We start from the raw sequence: 25,431 nt of genomic DNA on the forward strand, positions 1-25,431 counted from the left end.
GCCTAAGGGTCCCCTGGGTTGCCTTGGGGGAAGGGTGTGTGGTAGAGACGGAACCCATCCCATGCAGACTGCACTCGTTAATATCCCTCGAATTATCCGAGCAATGACGACTGAATTTTTGATCTTTAATTGAGGAATATCACATTTTGCTGTCTATGGAACGGAAACGTTCACGGAAACGTCTCTATCAATAAGAAGCATGTCACCTGAACAAATGTCCTCTGACAAACCCAGATTTTATGGCTATCTTTTTTTTTAGTTCTGGAAATAACTTAAGTAAACTGTCTTTGATTTAATTTATTTCGGTAACTTTCAAGATACAAGGCCGATCTAGCAACTTCTTTTAAGGTACACTGAGTGTATCTGGTTGGAATTTAAAAGGTATTAGTGTACGTTTCAATCTAACATTTGATCAGCAGAGATTTGCTAAAGCAAAGGCATAGAAAAAACCAGGAAAGATTTATTACTCGACGTTTCGGGGTCATCGTGACTCCATTATCAAGAGACTGGTTAAAAAGCATGCAAATAAGGAAAGGTACAAGAAAAGCATAAATTAGAATAAACGGCCTAAACAAACACCTTGGCGCGGATGGAATCCGTTTGCACATTCAGTGTTGGTTTATGCATGCAAATGTACAGCATTTCTTTAACGAGGCAATCAAATTTGCCACTACATTTCGCGATGACGTTGAATTGCTCGATGAAGCGTTCAGGCATTTCATTATTGTGTTGGAGGCTGTAACGTTTGTAAATAGAAGATGACTTTCTAGTGTGCCCTTCTACGCGCTCGTGTAAGTGACCACGTGTATAACCCTGCATCACACCGGCCACATTTAAATTCATAAACGATACATTGTTGGTTGACAATAGGGGGCTTAATTTCGTGTCGCTTAAGTTGTTGCTCGAGCTTAGGGCTTACAAACACTGGTTGGACAGTCAAGTTCAACTTCAGTCAAGTTCACGAAATTAAGCCCCCTATTGTCAACCAACAATGTATCGTTTACAAATTTAAATGTAACCTGTGTGACGCAGGGTATGTGGGTTATACACGTGGTCACTTACACGAGCGCGTAGAAGGGCACACTAGAAAGTCATCTTCTATTTACAAACGTTACAACCTCCAACACAATAATGAAATGCCTGAACGCTTCATCGAGTAATTCAACGTCATCGCGAAATGTAGCGGCAAATTTGATATCCTCGTTAAAGAAATGCTGTACATTAGCATGCGTAAACCAACACTGAATGTGTAAACGGATTCCATCCGCGCCAAGGTGTTTGTTTAGGCCGTTTATTCTAATTTATGCTTTTCTTGTACCTTTCCTTATTTGCATGCTTTTTAACTAGTCTCTTGATAATGGAGTCACGATGACCCCGAAACGTTGAGCAATAAATATTTCCTGGTTGTTTCAATCTAAGGCCATTCATTCTCAGATCAAAATTGTCATCCATATTGCTAGCTTTGAGCAGGTGTTCAAGACATAAAAGCAGGATGTCAAAGAACTCTATCTCATACCTTCGGTCATTCAATGGACACGGTTTCCGACAAAAAGTTTGTTTTTTCTTTCTCTTGTCAAGGCCGCTTGGAAAGAAAACGACAGCTAAGTAGACTGAGAACTCTTGTCCTTAAACTCTCGGAAAATTTTAAATGACCGCAGCCCAAAATAATTTCGGAAGATTTACCCTTAATTGAAACTAACACTTGTTTTCTAGACTGCAGAGTGCATTTTAGACGATTTGGCCCAAGCTAACAGAAATACCATTTGCTGCTTGAAAATTAGCTTTAACCGAAAAAAGATTGTTTTGTCAAGAAATTTAAATTTTCTAGGGTAAGACCGTTTATTAAAATACACTTCGCAGTCCGAATACTGAATTGCGTGTACAAATAATTAAATTGTATGAAACTGAAGACATAATATATACAAATAAGTAAAAAAATATAGAAAACATTTCGTAACTACAGGTAACATAATAAAGATGAAAGCTAAGATATCAAATACATAGAACAATGCGAGAGGAAAAAAGATGTTAAAAAAACTATATACTGCTACAAATGACTAATAATAAAAGAGTTCTTGTAACGATTGGTCTTGCAAACCGGAATTATAAAACGATTATTTCTCCTAAGCTTGTGGGATGAAAGGGCAGTTGGAGGCAGCAAATTTGAGAGTTTGTGGTTTCTTGATGAAGATATAGAGTTAAAAAGTTTGTTCGAAAGAAAGTCACGTCGGGCATACAATGTTGGTAGATCTGCCCGCTTTACTGCTTCGTTGTAACTGCAATCAGGAAAAATGATCTTTAACGCACACATTTGAATACGTTCAACTTCGTCAGAAAGAGATTTGAGAAGACAACCGTGGAAGACCAGTGAGGCGTATCCCACTACAGAGCGAATAACGCAGCAGTAAAAAAGAATGACATCGTTGGGAGGGGCACCTGCTCTCTTAAGCGGCCTGAGAAGGTAGAGTCTTTGAGCGGCTTTGGTGGTGATGTCATGAAGATCACCATGATCGATGATCATGATCGATCTCATGATAATCGAGGGAGTCGAACTTCGCTCGCTGCGCCTTATGGGCTCCTTATTTCAAACGTCATGTTAATTTTATTTTATGTTCATTTTGACATTACATCATGCTTCATACTAACGAGATTTTGAAAATTCCCCCCTTTTTCCTAAGGCCGAGACACACGGTGTAACATTGAGGCAAGGAAGTTGGAAAGTGTGATGAAAGGAACTTCTACTCTTCCAAACAAATTGATGTTAAATTGTCAAAAATTATGTCTAAATCTCAAAGCGTAGTTTAAATACTGGAGATAACATTTTTCTAAAAATTGGATATGATTACCGCACGTTTTCGCGCGTAAATTTCCCGCGCGCCGCGATTTTGGGTTTTATGACGTCATGCGGTTGCCGCTATTGCCAGGAAGCAGGTTTTCTTTTATGTAGAATAATTGGGCAGCCGTATGACGTCATGGAATCCAAATTGGTGGCGCGAAGAAAATTTAAAAGCGAAAATACGCGATAATAAAATCCGATTTATAGAACAATAAAATATCCACTTTTTTAATCAAGCTTTGAAATTTAGACACCATTTCCAACAATTTAACGTCAATTTGTTGGAGTAGTGGAAGTTATCTTTAACCATATGAACGTCTTATCATTCTCCTTGGTAGAAAATGTTAAGTGTAATATTTTCTGGTATGGACACACTGTGTTATGTGTAACGCTAAGCGCAGTGTCACAGCGCGCCGATGTCAATACCAAATATTCGATATCATTGGCATTAGGTATCGATACTCACAAGAAAATAAATATCGTTCTAATAGGTCACGAGAAAAGAGAGCGTGTACTGTCATTTACCAGGTAAAAGCGTGACGCGTTATTATAGAGTAACTACGGTTCAAATTTTCAAGGGCTGTGAGCTTCGAAAACCATCTTCAGCAACCCAATTTAATTAATATTAAGACAAACACAACTTTATCAAAACTCACCATTGTCAGCAATATCTTTGATCTTCTTCTCTTTTCTTTCCCGTCAATCTTTCTGCAGAAAATAAATAACCATGGCAAATGTTGTTGTTATTTTCTTCCATTCCATGGCACTGCTAATCACAGAACTGCATCCAAATTACGAGGTTTACAGCTACCCATACCACTGTTTCGGTCTTGTCGTTTAAAGTTGGGGCTTTAAATTCAGACAATGTTGATTGAATATGCTGTAAAAGAACAGTGACAGTTCATACCAAAAATACTAGAAAGTTTGGGGTAGTTTTTGCTTGTATCTAGACGTCCAAAGTCCGTTAGGGCAGATTTGCACTCCTCTCCTTCTTGCTCTTTTTAATTGAACTGTGACTCATCATGTTATTGAAGCAAAATTCAACAACTTAAATTTTACCTAAACGAATGACCGCCCTCCAAAATTAACTTACTTTCATTTCAAGATTAACTTATAAAAACTTGATATGTCGGTGAGAAATTACCTGTCATAGAATGAATGTTGAATTTTCATATTCGTTAATCCAGTATTGATGAACGTTAAAGCCTTGCTCTCTGCGTCGTTTTGTCTTCAGTGGTGCTTGTTTTACAATTTTGTGGTTCCCCAGTGCTTTGCACTCGCCTAGAAGTTCGTTAGGTAGAGATAATACTCCATAAAAGCTCAGAAACAAGGATTTCTGAGATACTGGATGGTTAACTTTGAATTACTACTTTGCGAACGGCGCCATGTGCAAGAAGGTGAGAGATGAATTAAAGATCATGATCATTTTTAGCAGTTTACATTTGCAATTCAAATTGAGTGATAAGAATTGCAGATTACAAAGACAAGAAGAAACATTCAACGACTGGGTGGAAATGACAAAAAATAATGAAAACTGCAGTTTAGGGACGTAAGGGAAAACACAAAAATGAAAACTTGAAACGAAACTTTGTTTGTTGTGGAAAAATACTTCATTAAAATTTCAGCCTGCAAGCAGTGCCGAGAGGCTCTTCGCTTGCAGGGTTAGCGAGAAAATGAAACATTTTCAAGCTGACAAAATGCACGTGCTTCCAACGTAAAATGGTTTAATGGCATAACTTACGAACTAATATACACACATCCTCGGAGACCAGGGGCAGCTGGTCAGGTCCCGTTCTTGTAGTAAACGTTCGCCCACGAAAATCTCTTCCACCCGACTAGCTGCCCTTGGGCCTCCGAGGTTGCTGGGGTACTGGAATTTTATTACCGTTCCTGGCCGAGAGCAACTTTTTCTTTCCACGCCCGTTTTCGGAAGGTGAAGGGAAGAAAAAGAAGACTATAATGAAGGGTGGAGGTCTTAAAATCTAGGACTGGAAAATCCTTTGCTTTTTCTTGCCAAGGTTCCGCCAGCTAAGAGGCTCGGAGGGCTTACATAGACAAGAATACAAGAATGTCTTCCTTAATTCGAAACTAGTTTTACTCTGTTTCCAACCCTCACATGGTCAAGAAGCGAAAAAAAAAATTCAAAGTTAAAGGGGGAAGTGTCACCTATTTTAAGTGTCACTTTCATGACAGCCTAAAGACATCATGATTCGTAATATCGCGGCAATTGGAAAAAAAATGGCCAATATTTTCAAGTTCCTTCTATGAATCTTAGAGAAATGGCTAAAAGCTGATTATAACTTATTCCTGCTTGGAGAAATTATTTCATATTTTCCTCCCGGTGCTCTACAGGCAATTTCATGTTAGGGAAAGAAGTTCTCGGTCAAATGCTTGAGCCGAGTTTGACCAACATACAACACAATTTCCGTGACAGTATCCTTTTAAAAAAATCTATCTTCTAACGAGGAAAATGGCCACAAAACGTTAATTCGGAAACATTGTTTCCTAAAAGTGTGCGCACACACGAAACATTGGTTGCGGTAACATTTAGTTTACATCCAATTAGGAACAAATGCTTGTTTAATTTATGATCATTTCCAGAAGCATCTTGTTTCCGTAACTGTGGTAACTGTGGAGGAAAATTGCAACAAAACGTTAATTCGGAAACATTGTTTCCTAATCGTGTGCGCGCACACGAAACATTGGTTGCGGAAACATTTTTTGCATCCAGTTAGGAACAAATGCATGTTTAATTTCTGATCATTTCCAGAAGCATCTTGTTTCCGTAACTGTGGTAACTGTGTAGGAAAATTGCCACAAAACGCTAATTCGGAAACATTGTTTGCTAATCGTGTGCGCGCACATGAAACATTGGTTGCGGAAACATTTTTTGCATCCAATTAGGAAAAAATGCATGTTTCATATCTGATTATTTCCAGAAGCATCTTGTTTCCGTAACTGTGGTAACTGTGTAGGAAAATTGCCACAAAACGCTAATTCGGAAACATTGTTTGCTGAATCGTGTGTGCGCACTCGAAACATTGGTTGCGGAAACATTTTTTGCATCCAGTTAGGAACAAATGCATGTTTAATTTCTGATCATTTCCAGAAGCATCTTGTTTCCGTAACTGTGGTAACTGTGTAGGAAAATTGCCACAAAACGCTAATTCGGAAACATTGTTTGCTAATCGTGTGCGCGCACATGAAACATTGGTTGCGGAAACATTTTTTGCATCCAATTAGGAAAAAATGCATGTTTCATATCTGATTATTTCCAGAAGCATCTTGTTTCCGTAACTGTGGTAACTGTGTAGGAAAATTGCCACAAAACGCTAATTCGGAAACATTGTTTGCTGAATCGTGTGTGCGCACTCGAAACATTGGTTGCGGAAACATTTTTTGCATCCAGTTAGGAACAAATGCATGTTTAATTTCTGATCATTTCCAGAAGCATCTTGTTTCTGTAACTGTGGTAACTGTGTTCCGCAACGACTTATCTTCCCTTGAGCGCAAGAATATACGTACACAATGTGTTCATGCAACTAGGGCAACATAAGGTTCCTCTCCTTTTTTCACATTTGCCATTTCAACCTACAGCGTAATAAGCCCCTACTTTGAAACTCAGAAGATCTTTTTCATCGGACTGTAACTTTGGTAAGATTTTAATTAACTCAGCCCTTTAATAAAATCTAATTGTTTCAACCCCTCACCCCCTCCCCCAGCAGTAACTAAACTGTAAATGGCTCATGCATATAACTAACAAAAGGCTCTTATTAGGGCCAAAGTAGTTTTCTATTTCAGGAAAATACAAACACCTAAATTTTGATTTCCAAGGTGAATTGTAACGGATTTGATGAGTCCGTTTCAACCACAAGCGATACAACGTCACAAATGGTTGAATTATTCCTTGGAGCATTACGGTTTGAATTCGGCACAAAGAGACTGACAATTCGGTAGACGATATCTATCATCGAAAAGATTGTTTAATGAGAATAAAGAAGGATCGAGGCGAGATAGAGAGGGATCAGGCACCGAACTTGAAGTGGGGTTGTTTCCAAAGACTAAATTAACGCTGTGTTGTGGAATATTGGCATGTTACGATGCAATCAGACCGTCCAATGGTACTTCAAAGTGCGTAAATACGGCTATAAAAACAGTATGATTTATCATTTCTACTTGTCAATGACAAGTTTACATAATGTTTCATTTAAGAGAGTGGATTTTGACCTTACGTAATACAGGAAGGCCACGCTTAGCTGATAAAGGATCGAGGTTTTCGATCAGGAATGTCAAAGGAACCCGTTCTGATATTTGTTTAGATTTGCTTTTGTTGACTAAGTTCAAGTTCACAAAGGAAGTAGACTGACAGTGACTTATTCCACCTGAAACCACTAATATTCTAAGGTTTTTGTAAAGAAGAATAACAAGAGGAGAGCTTATTCAAGAAGCCTCTTTGTTTAATAACCACATTTAATAACCTCTTGTCGGTTACGTGCTTGACGAGGTTGACTTATTGAACTCGCGTTTGTTTCCGAAGATGCCGTCAAAAAGTTGCCTGTGAGCGAGCATGACGTGTTTCCCGCCTTATATAATCGCCATGGCAACGGCTACAATGACTGTGTTAGTTTGACGCGCGCCGCGATCTTAAAATGGTATCACTGTCATGTCGTTTGTCAGTTTTGGACACCGTATAAAATGAACGAGGTACTTCTGGAAATTACGTTCATTGCGTTTTACCGGTTCCTTAAAAAAAAAATACGAAAGTTTCTTGCGTGATGAAAAGCTTGTGGGCTGTCTTTGTGTAACCCTCTGCATTCTTGTTGCCCATTCTCTTCTAAAATACCTTTAATCTACTTTCTAATTTATCGCGTCGTCTATTCTTCAGTGCGTCTAAGCATCGCACGATCAAACTCATGCAAGCGAGACTGTATTATGGCATGCGCAATGAGGCTTATCCGTCAGGCCTCTTGAACAGTCGAGTGTTTGTCTTGGCTAGCGTTTTAAAATGCTTCGTCACAAGGAAAAGTTCAACAACTAATACCAAGAACCATACCTGTATTAAAAAAAAAAAACATTTGATTTAGATCCGGGGGAAAATTACTTTGTTGTCAGTAGTTACGCTTAGTTCTATGTTTAGTCAGTGGTGGCACGATTAGGTTGCGTACTTAATGGCGTATAAAATCGGGTGCAGGGTCCACTAGTTAAGCGTAAATCCGTACAAATAGATCGTTCAGCGCGTTTAAATCAGTTCGTGTTTGTTTATACAAAGGGTTTATATATATTGCTAAGGTTTGCGCACTGAAAGACAGACCTGCGGCGTAATGCATGAAGAGATTTAAAGCGCATATGTCCTGTACAAGTGTACACTGACTCTGATTTTGGCGTATATATAGCTTAGCGCTACTCGGCTGCCCACCGCTTGACTTGTGCACTATTGCCGGATAAATTCATGTACTTTTCTGCCACTGCGATTTGACAGTGCTTTGGTATCAATCTACTGATGACTCTACCAACCGACTCAGTGAAACCAATAAGAATGATTTGCAATTTAATTTACTTGCAAATCAACACCCTAAAACTGAACATTTTCGACCTACTCTCGCCTTTCACAAATCACAAATGGCAGTGGTTTCACACTTTGCTGGTCAGATAACATCGATCAGCCGGCTACCAAGCCTGGCTTGCGTTTATCTCTGTCTTAATGCAGCTTTTTATGATATAGCAATTTAACGTCTTCCTGTTAAGCTACCAACGTAAGCGATTAATTTCTTTGTAGTGAACAAGCACACCAACTTATTAGTAGCTATTCAGGGAATGCGGAGACGCGCTTAATGTGTCCAAACACTTGGGCTTGTTTATGTCTTCTAAGGCAATTGCCAACTTTATAACTAATGTTAGTTTACATTTTGTTTAACGGGGTTTGGAATAAAAATCTTTAAAAGAAAATTCGCCACCGGAAAGCTGTTTTCTCCAATTTTGACATGTTGTTTAGAATAATTATCTATCACAGTGGGTAATTGAGATATCATAGGCTGGTTCTGACCTTATTTAGTTTTCGAGGACAAAGAAGGGGTCGGGTTCACAGCGCAAGGAAGAGAAAATTAATGTCTTTCAAACAGATTAAAGCCAAGTACTGGTCTTGCGGAATGCGCTCAGAAGCAAATATAACAAGATGAAAACATGTTTAATTTTCTACAACTAAGCTACGATGCTCGACTTTTTGTTAATTCATGGATGAGCTGTTAGCCAATCAAATCGCTGCTCGCAAATTGAATTGAGTTTTCGACTTGGTTGTAATATTGAGGTTGATTCAGTGTTGTAGGTGAGGCGTAAAGACCCTTAAAAGAAATAAACAATGTCCCGCATTGGCGTTTTTTATTACAAGCTTAGCAAGGTCAATTTGTAGACGATTTGGTAGGCTCGTACCACCTTGCGTTTTTATTGTATCCGCGGCATAAGGGAAGCTTTGAGAGAACGCTAAAAGCCAGGAATGTGCACAGTCGACGCTATGTTTCGTCTTTTGTCTCGCAAAACAACAGCGGTCGCAACTACGTCAATTGATGTTGAAAACATTATTCAACTTCCATAAAAATAGCCTGCAAAACTTGACGTCCGCCTGCACGTAACCAAACAAAAATTGGATGAACTTCGCAGTAGCAGATCGGTGTTTTGTTAATCAGATATCGTCAAAAACCACAAAGCAAATCATTCTTATTCTGGAAAGATCTTGAGATCTTTTTGAACTTCGAGATTCCCTTTTGCTGAACTTATCGTGGTCTGAGCGGGACATTTTCACAAATAGCTGGAGGCAAAAAACATTAGTTGAGTATATTACGAACTAGTTAATCAAAGACTCATATACATAACAAAAGGTAGGCACTCTAGGAAGCCCTATTTATTGGCAAACCCTATACAAACTTTTTGTACCTTTGTGAAGTATCTTCGACGGACGCAAGCGAGTTGACCACACTCGCTTAAGAAGGTAAAGTGATTTTCTATTTTTTGTCCTCTTGAAATATAGTTAGTTGTATTCCTTTTCACTTAATGTACTTAAATAATTATAGAGTGAGACTATTTTGCTTCTATTTTTGTAGATAAATGCATTTTGTTGAATACATGTGAAGGAATTTCCTTGCTTTTGGCTCGCCTAGGTTCGAAACGTTGCGAGAGTTAACAAGCCATAACATAATCTGTGTGTAAGCGCTATGCGCTTTTCAACGATTTGCTTGGCATATTTTGCTGCTATCTCATGCTTGACTATAGTAGTGTTAAATCGTTCACAAACAAACAATTCCACGTACAAATCCGAATTGACGCCTAGCCACGAGTTCTTGTTTACTGCGCAAATACTTGCACGGATAGAGAGATGGGCTGCCCGCTTTCGTTCCGATTGAGATCGGGACGGTTAAACCGTCGTTCCGTATCGCGATTCCCGATATTCGGTGGCCGTACCACTTGCAGTGCTGTGGTGAAACGGGCTGCGATTTTGTTTTAGATTTCTGGTTCATTGGTTTAACACGGACGACACGAATTCATTCGAGTGAGGTGTGAAGTTAAGGTAGAACGGACCACTGGTCTGTGATGAGTTAGCAAATAGCTTGTAATTCGATTAACACTACGTACAACGACGAGCGTTAGAGATATCTAACGTGCGCAAAGATTCCGTCTCATCAGCGGCAATCGAAGCTACCGCTTTCTGGGAACCTTGAGGCCAGATTAAAAAGATCCAGTCGTCAGTGTCGTTAATTCTCTCATGGGAAGGCGAGGAGACTTAATAGAATTGGACTAACTCACGGAATTTGTCGTGCGAGAAATATGACTTGCTTTGTTTGAGTGTTCAGTTAAAAACAAATGAGATTGCAAGCATACAATTTCGCTCTTGAAGACTCCGGCTTGAAGATCAAAGTGCGTGCAAAGAAGCGTTCTTGCATCTCAAAGTGTGTGCGTTTAGTTGATACACATCACTAGCCCAGAATACAAGAGCATGCAATTTTGCCAAGACTCAGCAAGCATTTCGTTTCTCTCTGTTGAACTGCGTCGAATTAATACTGTTGCGCACGATATCAAACTGCTCAGAACTCACGAAGATAAAACCGCAACTCATTCAACTTTGAGATAAGGAGGAAACAAACTTCATGATGAACGTAAAACTCAGGTTGTGTCTCTGCAGTGAAAGGAATCGACGTGATGAATTGGGTGTTCTTAAAATTCGGACTAGCGCGCTTATTCTCATCAAACCGATTGCCAAGTGGACCAAACTTTATATCGAATCTGTCCATTTAAAAGGAAATTGAAGAAAACTGTGCTCTAAGCTGTCCAAAAACAACTGATTTTAGTAATACTGAAGCGCTTCAGTTGATGTTTCACGGAAGATACTGCTTAGTTTATACAGGGAACTGTTCATTTTATGAGAGGCATGAAAATATAAATTCTTTATTATCTAAAAGAAAGGAAGCGATAACAGGAATAAGACATTGAGCTTGAAAATAGTCCTGACCATGCTTTCGTCAACGTGAACGAAACTTGCATACTCTCAGACAAAGTTCTAAAGCGAAGTCATCTTAAATTCAACGGCTTTTGCTTGTGTACCATTTATTGATGCAAAACTCCTTCATTTGCCTCTAAGCGTAATAAAAGAAGAGCTTAACAACAAAAAGGAAAAGCCTTTGGACGAGCTGTGTATTTCATCTTCACTCACTCTGGTAACAATAGCCGTATTGTGGCACGAGCAGAAAGTGTCTTTTAAATTTCGGTGTTGGTCCAGCTATCGTCAACCGCCTTGGACCGGAATAGATGTTTGTAAGCAGTGACGCTCTCTGGTTTCGTGTCTTGTGCTGTCCGCTGAAGCATGCAAAATTTCTCGATGGTTTTCCGTATGACCAAGCACCCACTTAAAGCACTCTAGATTCAAAGGTCAAAACTATTTGCCGCGCATTCTGTAGCTAAACAAAATTCAGTTGAACTTTTAGAAAGGAGTAATCGGTACAAGGCACGTACAGGTTGCTTTTGGGATCTGCCGCCTAATCTAAAAAAAAAAAAGACCGATGGCAGTGCGCAGTCGAGAAAAGCCCAAACCGATTTGAAGCTATTAGCTTGGGGGTTTAATTAAGGCTGATAAAAAATAAAGATACAAGGCAACTCAAACGTCACGTCTGTTTAACTTCAAAGAATTAGTGAGAAAGCCTCAAAAGGTTTTTAAGGAAAAGTTCTGAATGGGCGCAGATCGTTTGGACCAAAACAAGCAGAAAATATAGGCGCATTAATGCCCGGCTGAAAAGCGCGTCTAATATCGCCTTTTTGTAGCTCAAACCAACCAAGCAAGCTTAATCTCTCTTTAGCCGCTCAAGCTAGGCCAAAGGATTAATTGAAACGATCGTCCACGGAATGCGCACGTGGACAAATTATCGGTGGGCTGCCCTTTTATTTTTTCGCAGAGAAGCGATACATTTGACGTGGCAAAAACTTCGCGTTTAGATCAGAGGTAGTTAACCAACGAGAGGAAATCGACATTCCATTTTGATGACGTCACAGATTCCAACCGAAGACCGGAATTGATCTGACTGCGTCGTGTTGCCTGTGAAATCTTGGTACAATATTTGTGTTAGAAAAGCAATATTAATTCGCCAATCTGCAGCAGATAGGAATAAAAAATAAATAAATAAATAAATGAAAATCCTGTTATCAAATTAGGCTTTCTGATCGTTTTATTAAGATTGTTTTTTCTGGGTCTTTTAACAATCACCGCAAAATAGCCTCGAGCTAGAATGAAACATTTTTCTTGGTTGATACAAACGGGAAACCGCAGTTTCCTTCAGACTCAGTCTCGAACCGACAAATTATTGTCTAATACGTCCTTAACCTATTCGCGCCTTCTTAAAAGGGTGTTGTGATCGAGTGATCGGCTTCCCGTTAAACACATCAGCAGCTCCTTATAAATTCACCTCACGCCCTCCCCTGATAAATATTCATCCAGCGAATAACTTGGGCAATCGATAATTAGAAGTCAAAAGGTCTTGTATACGCTCAGGGGCAAATGCAGAAAACAATGTTAAAGGCTGTAATATTGAACTTTGATGTCGATGAAGTTACATTCAAGACCAACATTTATCGCGCCGTAGAGAATTAAACACGCATTTGCGGATTAGGGTTTAGAGTCCACGAGAGTCTCCTTGGCTTCACTGTAGCATGAAATCGACGAAAGTGGGCCAATAGCTTATTGCGCAAAAAACAAATAAGTCAAACACAACAATGAGCAGTGGGTGCTAAGTAGTTGCTGGCGTCCGTTATCAGAACAACATTTTTTCCGGCTTCTGTATTAAAGTCGGAAAAATACAAAAGATTTTTACTCAAAGAAATGCAAATGTGGTTGCCTAGCTTTGAAGAAAAATGCGCTTTGTAGGGTGCTATTTAGCCCATCCACAACACAAAGACCGGCTTTCAATAGGGTTTTCAAGAGATAATATTTCCCCTGTCATTTGATAGTTTTGACTTTGCGCTTTACATTTAAGAGCTTCCTTTCCGTCCGGCTTTCGTTTTCTGGTGTAGTTAAGGTAGTCCTGGGACACGGTACAGTGAATTTCACTTCTCTAACTAAAAATCAGTCACACTTTGACGCTTCTGGCTCGCTTCCTTCTTTATTTCTTTTCTCTTCAGCACAAATTCCTTTGCTGTGTGAAAAAATGCGCGCCCGAATAGACAATTGCGAAGCTTAATTATGCTAATATCGTGTCTTCTGTGCGCAATCTCGACGCAATCGATAAACAGGAAATTCGTATGTCCTCTCATATTCGGGTATCAATGCGCGTTACAGAGCGTTACACCCTTTCAATTTGACATCAAAGCAAGCTGGGAATCGATCCAAATTGTACTTGGTGGCTGCCCTTGCGAATCTTGTTTTTGATCCCCGGGGAAGGAATTGACTATCAAGTGATCATGTTTTTATTAGCTACAGATGAGTGACAGATCGGCCGTTGTTCAATTGTTCCGTGCTCGCCCAAATTAGGTTTCGCGAACAATACCTTTCTCTGCGAGCCAATCAGAAATTTCGAACGGGAATATCTGTCAATCAGTTTTGAGTAGAGTTTCGAATGCAATATTCTGGAGCCTGAGAAATCAGGGTGCGATCATTTGCAAGTTTAACGTCCGCGGCCACGAGGTGTGAGGAAGGAATGCGAACTTGGCAAGGCTTTTCTCTGTTTCTGTTCTCTTCCGTGCTTGAAACGCTTCACTGATCTGCAGCAGAAACTTGATAGTATTTGTGCTCTTTATTTGATTTTCACAGGTTTTCGCTTACGGCCCACTGGCAGTGTTTAGTAACGCCTGACTGAACTCAAACGGCCGTAGCGCCTGAGTGATTTTTGGAAAGGCAAAATACACACGGATCGACTGGTGCCCCAGAATGGCTCATACCACGAAACAAGGTAGTTAATGAATGTGGTGTTTAGTAGCAAAACAAATGCGCGAGTCCAAAACTAAGAGCTAATTTACTACCTCACAGGGCATGGCGGGGTGAATCAACTTGGAGGTTTGTTCGTGAATGGAAGACCTCTTCCCGATGTTGTTCGATCAAGAATTGTTGAGCTGGCTCAGAGCGGAGTTCGACCATGTGACATCTCGCGACAGCTGAGAGTTTCTCACGGTTGTGTGAGCAAGATTCTGTGCCGGTTCTACGAGACTGGATCCATCAAGCCTGGAGTCATCGGCGGGAGCAAGCCGAAGGTAGCAACAGGTCCCGTCGTCACCAAAATTGCGGATTATAAGCGTGCGAATCCAACAATGTTCGCTTGGGAGATCCGAGACCGGCTTCTCAGCGAAGGAGTTTGTACAACTGACAATGTTCCCAGTGTGAGCTCCATAAACAGGATTGTCAGAAATCGTATCAACAGCGGGGACAGTAAAATCAGCCCGGGAAAGCCTGAAGACGTTGTAAACGGCGGCCCCGATCCCATGAAAGTTGAATCATCGAGTGTTCATTTGCCAAGAAATTCCTATTCTATCAGTGGTATACTGGGAATGCCAGGCCATGCGGCTAACTCTGTCCCGCCGAGCAAGAGGAAGCACTCAGTAGAAAGCGCAGAGAGCACAGGTATTTTAATTCTTTTTCAAAGTTGTGTGATGGAATTTACTTTGTCGTAAGAAACCTTATGCCTAATCTTCTGCTCATGCGTTCAGACATTTCGTAATCCAGATGGTTGGCGCGCGCGCGAAAATTCTTGTTTACATATTGATTAAATTATCGACAGGAAACTTTGGCTTTTTATCGAGTAAACGGCGTTTTGTGACCGATTGCTATCGATCTTTTATGTTTCTTGCTTCGGATTCGAAAATCGTATTATTTTACATGAAGCAGGCTTTTCTTTTTATGATTCATGCATAGTAAACCAACTTTTAAGAAAATAATTTTTGCTCAGTATTATATGGTAAGTACGTAGGATGCTTTTTTATCTTCGCCAAGCGAAATAATAGGAAAAGTGCAAAGAGGTTTTTATGAATTTCTCTTTCGGTGATCGCAAGGTAAGCTAAATTATTCCAGACTTTGTCTTCTTAGTATTTTGTGCTTTTTTCAATGCCACTGTTGCAACTTTCTCAGTTCATGACAATTATTTACTTCAGGGCGGTCATCAAGCTTGTTGCTTTGACCTTGACTGTCATAACAAACTTGAGTAAATTATACCAACAGAAGATAAGGGGTTAGCTTAAAAAGAAACCATGGTGCTATGTCGGTGGGCAGTTGTTTGGTTTTATAAAATGATTTGATAACTAATGCTAGTTTCAAATTGGCAATTGTAAGAGAATTGAGTGCTGATGTTTTTGAGCATTAGTGCCTTCCCAGGTGTGCTGATGCTCAAAATACCAGCTCTTGAATCTTGTGTACCAGTGGTCGTCAAGGTTATTCATAACATCAAGGTGCCCTCACTCACACTCAGCTGTAATTAACAAGGGTTCAGGTTACAGCCCTCACTAAAAGCCTTATTAATGGCTGATTACTGCATTTCTCCTAACCATGACCCACTTCACCCCATTATAGGGGCACAAGGAACTTTGTCTTCATATGAAACCTGAAATGTGACCATTCAGTTCAAAGCTTCTTGTGTTTTTTTTTTTTTTTTTTACAGAATGTAACTGAATTTTTTTTCCTTTAAATATTTTGATGTAGGACACTCAAGTTGAATAATTACTGCAAAGGTTATAAATTTGGAAAATGCAGTCTGTAGCATCTGTTTTATAAATCATTCCAAATTTTTTAGTTGTGTATATTATTCCTTGCCAGTTAAAAAAGTTACACGTACAGAAACAAGAAGGTTTAACAAGTTACTTTAAAGTTGCAATTTCTAATAATTTGTTTCTGCCATTCTGAAACTCTTTTAGGGAGTCATTCTGAAGAAGAGGTTCAAGGCGAAGGGGATGCAACATCACCGACAGATCTACGTGGGCACAAGATAATACGGCGCCAACGCACTACATTCTCTGGTGAACAAATTGAGCAGTTGGAAAAGACTTTTGAGAAGACTCACTACCCTGACGTTTTCACGCGTGAAAAGCTTGCACAGGATGTTGATCTTTCTGAGGCAAGAATTCAGGTAGCAAAGCTATTGCTGTTAATGCTGGAAAAGGACTTAAAAAAGGATTGCAGTGTTTGTATTTTTGCCATCTAACAAAACTGGGATCGTCTATCACTGTTCAAGAAAAACTCTGACTAATCAACCCTTGAATGATAATCAGGAACGTGCAGCCTAAGTGCCACTAATAGTAAACGTTTGATAAATTCATGTTATTTTTACTTCGCGACCTTGCAATGAAGCTTTAATAAGCTGAAATCCAGTTCTCGTTGGTGTTAACAGTGAATGGGGTTACAGGTGCAACTCAAATTCATCTTTACAGAAATAGCAAAGAAAATATTTCTAACTTCTGTTCCTTTGGTGACAACTTTTTTTCAGTGAGACGATTTGTCTACGGTTATAGTTAACATCTTTGCTGGAAAACATCACATTTCTATTTTTTTTCTTGAAAATACAGAAGGCTTCTCTTTTTAAACCTTTTTCATTCTTAATCAAGAGAGATTTGCTGAAGCAAAGACATAAATATCAACGATAAAATTTTAAAATCGCAAACTTTTGCCATCATGGCGCCATTATCAAGAGAAAGTTAATATTCAAAGATTGCAAGAAGACCTTTTTAAGGATGAAAAAAATCACGCCAATTTAAGGTCTTTTTTAATGCCTTTTGTTAATTTTTTCATCTTTAAAAAAGTCTTGTTGCAATCTTTAAATAATATCTTTCTCTTGATAATGGCATCATGATGATGGTGAAGTGTCGAGATTGTATAAGTTCATCGTTAATATTTACGTGTAGTTTTTCATTCTTGTCTGGCTAAGTCGACATAAGTGAACATTAGCAGAGCTTCAAATGACAGGTAATTTTTTGTAGACAAGATGTGAGATATCAAAAAGTTTGTTTGGAAAAGTTTAGCTTGAATTTTTTTTTTTTTTTGCATTTTGTAACTCCTGTTCATCAGTAACACTTGCATAACGCTCAGTATAACACTGTTCGTGAATTTGATTTTCCTTCCAGCTTAGCAGTGGTGGATTTAACCTGGTCTAATTTCTTTAATTTATGTTGCTATATACTTATCTGTGAACTGAGTAATTTTGTGAAGTGCATGTAACCAGTAACATGGTGCGCTATTTTAGGTCTGACAAACATAATTATTTGATATATTTTCTTGCCCTTTGATTACTCTAACCTAATCAGTAGACTTAAATTAGTATATATCATGACAGCATGATGATACTGTGACAAGATTACCACAGAATTATACTGCAAATATGACATTTTCAAGATATTTTGAAATATGTTATACCTCTCAACACGCAGGAGACTGTAACTAAGCTACTGATATTTCTGACAGAAAAAGAAGTGTTTTGCAAAGTTCACTGTCAATATCATGCTGGCGTAATTAAAATTGAAATTTTTGGGCATTGTTTCCTCCAAAACTGAGAACTAGTATATAGTGATTTTCAATGAAGGGTCAAGGATTTTAATATCTCTGGCCAGTTACACCTTATGCAAAGAGCAAGTAAATCAGCAATTGGAGCAAATGTGTGTAACTTAGCAATGCTGTGGAAAACAAATACAGTTAGATAAGTTTTGCTGTGACTTCTAATTGGCTGAAAGAGTGTTTGAGTGACCAATCACAGACTGAGACAAGGCAAAGGCAAATTAGTTTCAAAATTCACATTGAATAGGCCCAGATTTTTCGTTATTGTACCAGACTTGGTTCATCAAATCATTGAAACAGAAGTTCCTTTCAAATGTTTATTTCAACCCCCCTGTATGCAGGTTTGGTTCTCCAATCGTCGGGCTAAGTGGAGGAAGCAAGAAAAAGTGCCCCCCATTGGCAGCCCCACAGCAGCAAGCCCCGCACAATCAGTGCCAACGACCTTCATTAACACAGCCACTGGCTATCCCACCACAGTCATAAGCCCCCCACCAAATCAACCCACTCCTGTGCCAGAGGATAACATGCCGTCTAGTCATTACCATCATCAAACTAACGATGTGAGTTGTGCCAGTTGATACATAGTTTGTGCTTTGTTTTGAATGGTAAAGCCTTGTCAATTGAAAAGGGAATCTTGGTGTCCCAAGGAAATTAGTTAGGGTCATCTGAGGTGTCAGTTGCATTTACTTGTGTTTACATCTTGTTTTGATTTGACTGCTTTCAAAGGTTTTGAGCAAACTGGTCTCTGAATTTAAAGCTCAGTGTTAATAATTATGCAATTTTTATTCACAGCCGGATACTCCGGTGAAAACAGAATTGACAGAGCTGAAACCAGTTTCCGACTCAGGCCTTTCCATGCATACCACCATGGGAATGCCCAACCTGGGTCCACCACCTCAGGTTCAGCAGCCTCCGTATGAAATGATGCGACAAGCGGCCCCTGCTCCTAGCCAGACATTCATTGCTGTGCCAAATGGTAACCTGCTCCAAGCCTCCCACCCTATAGCCAGTGGACAAGGTTACACAATGCGGCTCAGTGACCACACCCAGTCATCTGTGTCCAGCAACAGCTCTTCAGCTGGGTACTCCTCTGTTGGACAAACTGTGATGACGACTTCACCATCCTATGCTACACGTAAGTTCATTTGTGGTCAAGATACGTGTAAATGAGGGTTGTCTGCATAACTTTTAATTAACTTTTCAGGCAGAATAATAAAGTGCAAACATTAGAGATGTTCTAAAATTTCAACGCGGAGAAGATTGAAAATCAAATGACAGTACTCAGTTAGCTAATAACATTCATTTGAATAGTCTCAGTTTAGGATTTGATCTGTAGACTACAAAATGATAACTATGGTACCTTATATATTGTTACTGTTGAGTCCTGTTTAATTTGAAAATTGAAAGAATTTCACTGTACACTGTAGTAACCTTGTAATTTGAACTGAACCATAAGTAATTTTCTGACTACTTTTTGATGATGTAAGGCCAAAGTAATTCAGGAAGAGAAGTTCGGAGATCCGATTAATGCATTCTTGATAGATAGGGCAGAGAAAGATTTTAATTTAATATGTTACTTTTTGTTTGTTTAGGAAGCCCAGCAATACAATATCAAAGGGTTATCACAAGTGGTAAGAATTTTTACTTTCATTCCTGTTAAGTAACTACTACTGTACGGTTGTAGTTGTTAACTTTTGATCTGTGTGTTAATTATGCTTTCTGACTTTGTTATCTATTTTGTTCCTTTTTGTTTTTACATTTTTTTTAAACATGATTTCATTATAATTATGTAAACTTGCAATTAACTGTAAATTACCTAGACATGGGTGATATACAAATGTTATTACATATTAAATCAAATTTTGCTTTTGCTAAATTTTATTGATTTTGATTGATTGATTTCAATTATCTTTACATGTACTATTTTATGCAAGTCTAATCCCAAACCTCTTCCCTCAAAGGCGGTGACGTTGGTCAGGCCACCTCTCCCCCTGCAGCCAATCCCGCACCTGGGTATGTCCTCCCACCAGTGAGCACGCTCACCAAGGGTCAGATCCCTGCAGACATGACTGGTCAGTTTCCACCAGCAAGTTACGCCCAAGTACAGCCTCCGTATCCTGACCAGTGGATTCCGTACGCACCTCAGGGGTTCATTGGTAGACCAACAGTCTTTCTCCCTGCCAACTGGTAAGACTGTGTTTAACACAGGTTTGTATATTATGTGTAGAGAATAGGTATTAGTTGTGCAGAGTATTACCCTTCTTCGTGAGAAAAACTCCCACATGACACATGAAGGGGCGTGGATCCTTGCCGTCTTGTTTGGGGTGTAGACGTCCACTTAGGGTTTTCAGGATGGAATGCCAATATTTTTAGCAAGTATCTCTTAAGGGTTACACATGAAGAAAGAAATATGCTGCCATACTGTGTTAGCAGACTAGACTGATCAGATATGACATTGATTGTTTAGAATAGTATCTTTTAGGGCTCTTATAAAGCTTGAGCCACACCCAGCTTGGTCTCCATAAGGGGTATAATAAATATTCAAATTTGCTAAGAAGCAAGCCCACCCTTTTAATGCCAGTAGGAGTTATGCTCCTTCCCCAAACCCTTCTTACAGTACAAATCAAGAAACCATGAGCACTTTGATTTAACTTTCAAATGTCAATATTCCTCGCTATGCATTTAATGAATACTTTGACTGCAGGAAAGCCCCAATGGTAATCGGCATCAAATTTCCCATTATAGTACATGTACCAATGCATAAATCAATCAAAAAGGCTATAAGAATTAAGCATAATTTTATGATCACCCAACTTGAATTCTCTTCAACTTCCCCCACTACTGCTATAATAAAATTCATGTATGGGAACAAGGAAGGAGAATTTGTATTTTAATATTGGGAATTAAATAAAATGGTTTTTGGACTCCTGCAGAAGTGTTAAGTTCTAATTAGAATTTGAAGGAACGTCCCCCTTTCCACTGTTTCTTTATGACTTTATACCTTGGTTTGCATTATACATGAACATATACAAGCATAGGCTGAAGTTTCAGCTCAACACGTGCATATAAAACCTGGAAATGCAATGAAGGAAATCGTTCCTTTTTCTTTCTTTTTTTTTTTCGGCTTATGCTTGTAATGTTGCATTGTGCCACAGACTGGGATAAATTGAAGCACAATTTAATTGTATGTGTAAGTAATAAGAAAAGCTAAAAATCCTGCATGGCAAACCTGCAAATAAATTAAAACACTGTACATGCCGGTAAATAGATAATGCACGTCACAACATAGTGGGTGGAAGCCACACAAAAATGTACAGCTGGCATAGGTTAATTTAACAGTAAATATATTGTATGTCGTATAATTTATACAATCCATGTCTGACTGTGTATTTTGAATACTCTTTAGGACGGCCCCTGCCCCACCTCCAGCCAGAGTGCCTCCTGCGAAACTTACCACGTCTGCATAAAACAGATTTAAGGTGGTTTATCGTTGATGTCATGACAATTGTTGTCATAGCAACCAGCCTCACTGCATGTCCAAGCACGGTGAATATACCTAGTTTTAGTGTGGATATTGGAATAGCTGCTGTATTTTAATTCATGCAATGGGACATGTTATTATTATTTGCATTAGTTTTGTTTGTTTGTTTGTTTGTTTGTTTGTTAGTTTTTTCAAAACAGGACTTGTGGATTTTATTGATTGATGTAATCAATCTGTTGGTTAGATGTAACTTCCAACCAGTAGTTATTTATACCTTTACTAAGGCTGGTTCCAATTAACAAGCAGGGTTTCCTTGACAAGGTATTTGCAAACTTAAAGAATAATTAATTATGAAACAAGTTTTTTTCGTGAACTTTTTCAAAAACTGAAACCCCAGTTTTCGAACAGGGGGACATGTTGAGGAAAACCTTGACAAATTTTGTTGTATACACGCTAGAATAAAAAGCTTGACAAATTGAGACTTTCCGAGAAAACCTTGCTTGTGTAACAACCAGCCTAAGCACTATTAAGAATGTCAAGGAGCAAGTAATTTAATAACAGTCTTTCTTTAAAGACGTATCATACATGTATTTGTTGTATCCTTTAATGTAGAAACTATGTAAACTGTACACTTTGGTTCAAAACCACAAGTCAAGTTGCCATTGCATAAATCAAGCAATAATTGATAGTTTCTGTCAGTCGAGTTTCTGAATGTATAAATTTGCATCGTGAATGCAAAAACCGTGGGAAAAAATTGACATTTTCTCCACAGGAGTAGGTAGTCTAGTATTAGACAACTGACAGCGATACATAGCCAAGCTAAAGAAGGGATGTTTTACTTAATAATCCCTTGACCTAATTCTTAGGTAGTTTATCTAATTGTGATGAGCTAAAGTAAATTACTCATCAAATTCTCCATTAGCCCTGTCTGACTTCAAGATCAATTAATGTTGCTACAAGAAATGCTTTGTGTACCATGCGGTAGAGGCTTAGTCAGGGTTATTCAATATTGTAGTCCTGAAAGAATTGCAAGCGTGGTGTTGTAGGTAGATCTTTGAAAATTTATTTCTATTATGTACCCGTAATTTTAGTTCCAAAGAAGATATGTCATCCACTACTTGCAAACAAATATTTTTAATTGTTCAATGGATTGTAAATTGGCAAGGACAACACCAAATGATATTCACAAACAAATCGTTACTTTTGTTAAAACTTGTGACCAAGTTTATCAATCCATTCTAGGTGTGAGTTTTTGATATCTCATCCGTGTTTTTCTTCTCATGAAAACTGCAGTTACTGCTGCCATTTAAAGTTTTTGTAGGTTACTTACAATATTTCTATTCCTTTGATTTTGCTGGACAAATCTCCCATTTTGACACGTATCTGTAGTAGATGATTGCCAAGTACACGACGAAACAAGCTTGTTGGGTCTCACCTCGGGCAAAAGAAGTTAATTATATGAACAGGTTTCCTTCTCTTTCATCCGTATTTCTGGAATTGTCTGATTTATGTTGAAGTGTATTTTGTAGAAGACGTTCAGGTAGCATACACGAGTAAACATGTAATCATTTCTTTCTGTACCGTTAACGGTGGGGGAGGGGGGAGGGGCGTTTATAATGTAATAGGATGGACCTTTTGTAAGTGTGTTGAGTCAGTGTATGGTCATCTGTAAATATTTTATGTAAATTATCTTTTCTAAATATTTTCAGACTAAGAAATGACCCTTCTAAATGACCCTATTTAGTCGTGTGTGTGTGCGTGTATTTTTTTTTCATCGTACGTGGATAATTCAGTTTGTCATTGAATGAAGAAGGCATTTATGCTTTTAACGATATTTGAACGTTTCAAGAAATAACAAAAACTGTAAAAGTATGTGCTCGTAGTGTCACTATTTTCCAGTTTGCTACAGTATTTAGTGTACAATACTTTTTTTAAAAAATATTTTTCGATATCTCTGCCAGATTTTTTGGAAGTGATGCAACTTAGACAATTTTCTACAAATTTAACCACGTTTAATTTCTACGTTGTGCGCATGAACACTGTATGGTCATATCAAGAACGCAATATTTTTACCTTCTAAACCTGGCTTGTGAAAGCTAGTACACAGTAAAGTTGGAGACTACTGCCGAAGGCATAAATAGGAGTTTTTCCACTTAATATATTCAACTTTCACTTTCAACAACCAACAAACATTAATCCGTTTTATTTTTCGTTTACTCTTTGTTGGGGTTAACCAGTTAGAAACAAAACTATAACGTATTTTTCTTATAACATAATTTAGACTCGAAACATTTTTGTATAGTTATGAATATATTTTTCTACCTTTGACATTGTAATCTAGGAGATATTTTTGTAAACGCGCAAACGAAAACAGTATTTTTTGGCTAACCAGTGCGATCTGCTATAAGTGACGGCACTATTTAAGCGCCAAGGTATGTATTTAATAAAGGGTACATTTAGTAGGTTTGTCAATAAAGTGCAATTTTTTAACTCTGTGTTTATTTTTGGAAATATCTATGATAATGTTTGTTAATTTATATACCACACATATCACATATTCTCATGGCGGTTGACAATTCTTTGGGGTGAGATCGGACGTCAGCATGTAAAGGCGCCGCTGACAGCCGCTGTCAGTCCATGTTTCAATCTCACCCACCCTCCCAACCCACGCATGAATGTGAAAGACAGATGAAATCAGAGAGATAGACCACCACACCGGGGACTACCTCCCCTACTCTTTGCAAACAGTGTGTGGGTTCTTTAACGTCCCACAGATTGTTACGAAGATGTGTTGAGACGGAACCTACGGTTTATCGCCCTTATCCGTGAAACTAAAAGGTTCAACCGTTTGTACATGTCATTACAAAGGCAGGACTTGCTTCTCAGCTATTTAAAGACCCCAAGTGTTGGTCCGGCCGGGGTTTGAACCCGCGACCTCTCGAGTAGTCCGGTGCTCTCCCAACTGAGCCGGCTCACCGGTACTCGCACGATTTTTGCTAAGGCCAACCGGACGAAGCAAAGGTGTCGGACCTTGGAGGGTATAGTCAGTAAAATTTAGAAAATGCAACTAATGCAGAAATCCTGACTTATATCCCAATGGTGGATCTTGGAGAGGGGCCTACTCCCTTTTACTTTATAGACAAAAACCATTTTTTCTTTGGTGTTTTTCATTGTAAAGTTAGTTTCTTTCTGAGGAAGTCGGGCCAGTCTTGACGAAATACAGGAGCCCAACTTTTACTCGAACATGTACATTAAAAGAAAAATCTAAAATATACGAAAGCCCGGCTTTGTTACATAAGCTGCAAAGTTGCTATATGATCAGTATGGTAAGATTTTGTAAACATTTGGTGCAAACGCAAATTATGAAGCATTTGCGGCAATTCTAGATAAATTTCTTGGAAGAGAAGCACAGCATAAAGCAGTGTTGCCCCTAAACGCGAGTGGTGGGTAAGCTCGTAGTTCTGGCGATGATTCAGCTCATTTTTCTGTCCTCAATATTTTCTAATAATCAGTTAAACATAAAGAGGATAATAACTAAAGCCGCCGTTACACGTTGGAACTTTTAGCTGAAACTTGTGTGCAACGGCTAACGCGACCAGTTTCACGAAGTGGTGTTACACGGTGAAACTCTCGTTTTTTCACCACTGCGACCGTTGCGAGCCGTTGCAGAAGTAGAAAGCAGTTCTACTTTTCGTGAAACTTGTCCCGCAACGGAAGTTCGAAAAAGTTTCACAAAAACAACCATGTTACACGGTGCAACGCCTGCTGAAACTTGTTTCGCAGCGCCGTTGCACACAAGTTTCAGCTTAAAGTTTCAACGTGTAACGGCGGCTTAAGTCAAAATAACGAGATAAAAAAAGATAGATCACAGTGCTCGTTTAGGAAAAGAGATGAGTATAATCCACCGTACCAAAAAAGATGGCGACTGGCAAATATTACCCATAATTCTTAGCGTACGAAAACCCTAAAAACGCTCATAAGAATGCACAGAAAAGTTCCAAAAACTTCAAACCTAGCATACACAATGTTGTTCGTACAGGGACGAAATTCGTGAAAGATATGGGTTTCTGTGTGCCTATTGGCTGTGTTAGGTTCGAAAGGTATATCTCGGAAAAT

At 38.9% G+C, this 25,431-nt stretch overlaps 1 protein-coding gene across 4 annotated transcripts; it reads left to right on the forward strand.

Moving 5' to 3' along the window:
- Positions 1–9,295: 9,295 nt before the first annotated feature.
- LOC146469538 (paired box protein Pax-6-like) lies at positions 9,296–23,805 on the forward strand. Of its 4 annotated transcripts, none has more exons than XM_085123168.1 (9): positions 9,296–9,818; positions 14,118–14,256; positions 14,334–14,921; positions 16,205–16,416; positions 18,176–18,394; positions 18,627–18,969; positions 19,427–19,465; positions 19,796–20,042; positions 21,241–23,805. In XM_085123168.1, exons 2-8 carry the CDS (start codon positions 14,235–14,237, stop codon positions 20,023–20,025), a joined length of 1,653 nt encoding a protein of 550 aa, XP_084979294.1. In that variant the 5' UTR covers positions 9,296–9,818; positions 14,118–14,234; the 3' UTR covers positions 20,026–20,042; positions 21,241–23,805. The 4 variants fall into 4 exon arrangements, with proteins under 4 accessions (XP_084979294.1, XP_084979291.1, XP_084979293.1 ...); XM_085123165.1 differs by having other exon boundaries at positions 9,299–9,818; positions 19,796–20,021; XM_085123167.1 differs by having other exon boundaries at positions 9,301–9,818; positions 16,205–16,404; positions 19,796–20,021.
- The last annotated feature ends 1,626 nt before the right edge of the window (positions 23,806–25,431 follow it).

This window comes from Pavona decussata, unplaced genomic scaffold, assembly GCF_977016875.1.
Source record: "Pavona decussata unplaced genomic scaffold, jaPavDecu1.1 SCAFFOLD_122, whole genome shotgun sequence".
NCBI classification, from domain to species: Eukaryota; Metazoa; Cnidaria; class Anthozoa; order Scleractinia; family Agariciidae; genus Pavona; species Pavona decussata.

Bases quoted from the DNA above. Each gene is read 5' to 3' on its own strand.
- LOC146469538 (XM_085123165.1), top strand. From the start codon at position 14,235: ATGGCTCATACCACGAAACAAG. The intron at 16,417-18,175 runs GTAGCAAAGCTA...CCCTGTATGCAG, and splicing joins TTTCTGAGGCAAGAATTCAG to GTTTGGTTCTCCAATCGTCG. The intron at 18,395-18,626 runs GTGAGTTGTGCC...TTTTATTCACAG, and splicing joins ACCATCATCAAACTAACGAT to CCGGATACTCCGGTGAAAAC.